We start from the raw sequence: 2964 nt of genomic DNA, 5'->3' as shown, positions 1-2964 counted from the left end.
CATGGTGGTGGAGGCCAGGTTTGGTGGGGGTGTCATGGTGGCTTGTGCTTGTGGGGTGCCGGCCAGGGGGTGAGAAGGAGCCAGCTGAGCCAGCCCTGTGTTGGAGAGAGAAACGCTGGTTGCATAGGAAGTCACAGCAGGAGAATGGCTATAAGGCATGGCATGAGGGTCCATAATGGTGTTCGTCAGCTGCTGCAACTTGGCTAAACTGAATGTGGCTGATGGTTGTGAATAGCTCCCAGCACCAAAATCCCCTGGAATCCTCTCATAGATACTTATGTTACCAGTGCTGCCTGATTCAGGTATTTCCATGATCATAGGTGCTGGGGTGAAGCTGTTGTTCATGCTACACTGAGATAACGGAGGTTGCTGCTGGGGCGGAGGTGGGGGCTGTGGCTGCTGGGACTGAGGCTGCTGCTGTTGTGGCTGTGTTGTTGGTTGCTGGTTACTTGGGGGCCTTTCTACTACACAGCTCTGAGGTGACTTGATATTACAGTTTGCTGCAGGCTGGACACTGTTTTGCTGCATCATGCTGCAGCTGCTGCCAATGTTTGCCATTTGCTGAGTGACAACACAACTGTTCTGAGTGAGGCTGCTAGAAGAAGACAGTCCTCCGTACGAACAGCTGCTCTGGGAAGAGTTATTTCCACAAATGCTGCCTCCCATAGTGGAGTCATAGCTGCTGGGGTTTTCATAATTCTCTGTAGTGCTCTCAATGCTGCCAAGGTCACTAAAGCCACTATCCACCACCTGCTGGGAGTGGTCCGATACTGAAGGCACATCCATCATGGGGCTGGTCTCCATGTTCTGCATAGAGGGTGCGGACAGGGATCCCTGCTCAGGACTGATCTGTGTGTAGCTGCTCTCCAGAGCAGGCACGTTTGGGCTGCTGACAGAACGCACAGACTGGCTGGGGTGGGACTGAACAGAGGATATTGGACTGTTGTGTTCTGAGGCCTGGCAATCTTCAACCATTGATATCTGAGGATCCTCCTCAGTCTGGGTATAACTCTGCAAAGTCTGACAAGCTGCAAGAGTTTCTTCACAGTCCTGGTAAGCTACATCATGCTCATTGCTTTCCTCCTGTGTCAAGGACTGGACTGCTTGAACAGTTTCAAGATCTAGTTCACTATGAGGAATCTCCTCCTCTTCCTTTAATTCAATTAACCCCTCTTTATTACTCTGCTCTTCTTCGTGATCATCTTCAGACCCAGGGACATGCTCTGAGCCCACTGATGTCTCATTGGAAGCCTGCTCTTCCTCAGAATCTGCCTCTGCTTCATCTTTTTCTTTTGCATCTTCTCTACTGCTTGGGATGCTTGTTTCTAAAAAACATTCTTGCACCTGAGGCTCCTCCTTCACCCCTTCTTTAACAGGCTGTTCCTCCAATTCTTTTTTCTTCAAAGACTCTGGATGACCATCATCTTCATCATCAGCATCATGATCTTCGTTTTGATTTGTCACTACTGCAACTTCCTCTTCTTCCTCATGGTCATGTTCAGGTTCATCTAATTCTTGCTGCTCTTCTTCTGATTGCCTCTGCTCTTCTAAAATCCGTGGCTTCTCCTCTACTTCCTCTTCTATCTCAGGTTCTTTTACTTCTGGCACTGGACTGCTGTTGCTGTCCACAGGAGAAACTGCTCTTACTTCACTGCTGGCTATGTCTTCCTCTTCTCCCTCTCCTACCTCTTCTGCTTCCATATTCACATCTTCCTCTTTCCTTTCCTCAGTGAGAGGCAGGTCCTTCTGCTCAACACATTCTTCTTTATCTGAAATTTTGGCCTTACGCCCTGCTTTTGAATTAGCTACCACTTCATCAACTATTTCATCCTGAGCTGACAGTGGCACCTCTTCCCGGTTCAGTTTAAAACCTGGTTTTCTACCAGGCCTTTTCTTCCAGTGGACTGGTTTTCGGCTTTTCCCTTTTGGCCATCCCTTCTTCTTTTTCACAGGTGTGGAAGTATCTGGCTCGAGTGAAGAATCTTTTGCTTCACTATTCCTCAGCACAGATAACGGTTTCAAGGGTGGGTTACCTGAAAATACAAATTGAAAGACACTGTTCAAACATTTTTGTTTGACATAAGCATTCATGGAAGCCTTCCCAAGCATGCCCAACATGTTTATCAACTTCAATATTAGCTTAGAAATTTATTAGAATGACAGATGTGACTTCAGAATTGTCAGTGGACTCTAAGCAACCAGTCACAACCAAATTATTTTATTTTATGAACTGAAGGTTCAGAGGACTTTAAGGAGATATGAGAAGCTGAGAGGGTGAACATGCAATGTGATGAAGAAGAGGATGTCAGAAGAGGCAATTTAATATTTCCCTTTGTTATGGAAAATTGGGGGCTTGCCAGTTCATTTCCGTTTTATTCCTGTAAGCGACTCTGCTGCATAGTTTTTCCACAATCACAGATAATAATTCCATTAGCAAAGCTGAATCAAAAGGATAGCCTGGGATCAGGTCATTGCCAATAAGAAAGTTAAATGTATGCACCATGTTTTCATAAAACTAGGGAATGTCTGAGGCTAGTTTGACTGCTAATTTATGCCTAACCTACATTTCAGCTGGAAGTTACAAGCCAAAGAAAGCAGCTGGTTTTGTCACGAGCTGTTATCACCCAACACAATCTATCAAACTTTCACTAGTGTACCACCATACATACCATTATTGTCATCAGACTCCTCTTCATCTCTGGACTTCCTCTTAGAAGAGGGTCTGTGCCTGAGTGTGTCTGGCTGGGCTAAGTGCTGAAAGTATCCACTGGATGAAAGCTCACTCTCCTCCTCTTCATCCTCCTCCTCCTCCTCTTCCTCCTCCTCAATCTCAAATGTGGGTTCTAACTGAGGCATTGGTCGTTCAGAGTCTGAGTCCTCAAATGGTTCATCCAGCACTTCTGTGGTTTCTGAGATTGTTTCAGTGACAACGCTGCTGTTGTGGTGCTTACGCTTGCGGACCCG

The 2964-nt window shown here is 46.4% G+C and overlaps 1 protein-coding gene across 1 annotated transcript in view; it reads right to left on the bottom strand.

Moving 5' to 3' along the window:
• KAT6A (lysine acetyltransferase 6A) overlaps window positions 1-2964 on the bottom strand; it is a 26998-nt gene that overhangs the window by 2939 nt on the left and 21095 nt on the right. The window contains 2 exon segments of the mRNA XM_031063820.1: window positions 1-2033; window positions 2670-2964. The exon segment at window positions 1-2033 is cut by the window's left edge and continues 34 nt beyond it; the exon segment at window positions 2670-2964 is cut by the window's right edge and continues 9 nt beyond it. Coding sequence (XP_030919680.1) covers window positions 1-2033; window positions 2670-2964 — 2328 coding nt within the window.

Source organism: Geospiza fortis, unplaced genomic scaffold (assembly GCF_000277835.1).
Source record: "Geospiza fortis unplaced genomic scaffold, GeoFor_1.0 scaffold417, whole genome shotgun sequence".
Classification (NCBI taxonomy): Eukaryota; Metazoa; Chordata; class Aves; order Passeriformes; family Thraupidae; genus Geospiza; species Geospiza fortis.
The sequence above is the reverse complement of the archived record's forward strand: the minus strand, read 5'-3'. Positions and strand labels throughout refer to the sequence as shown.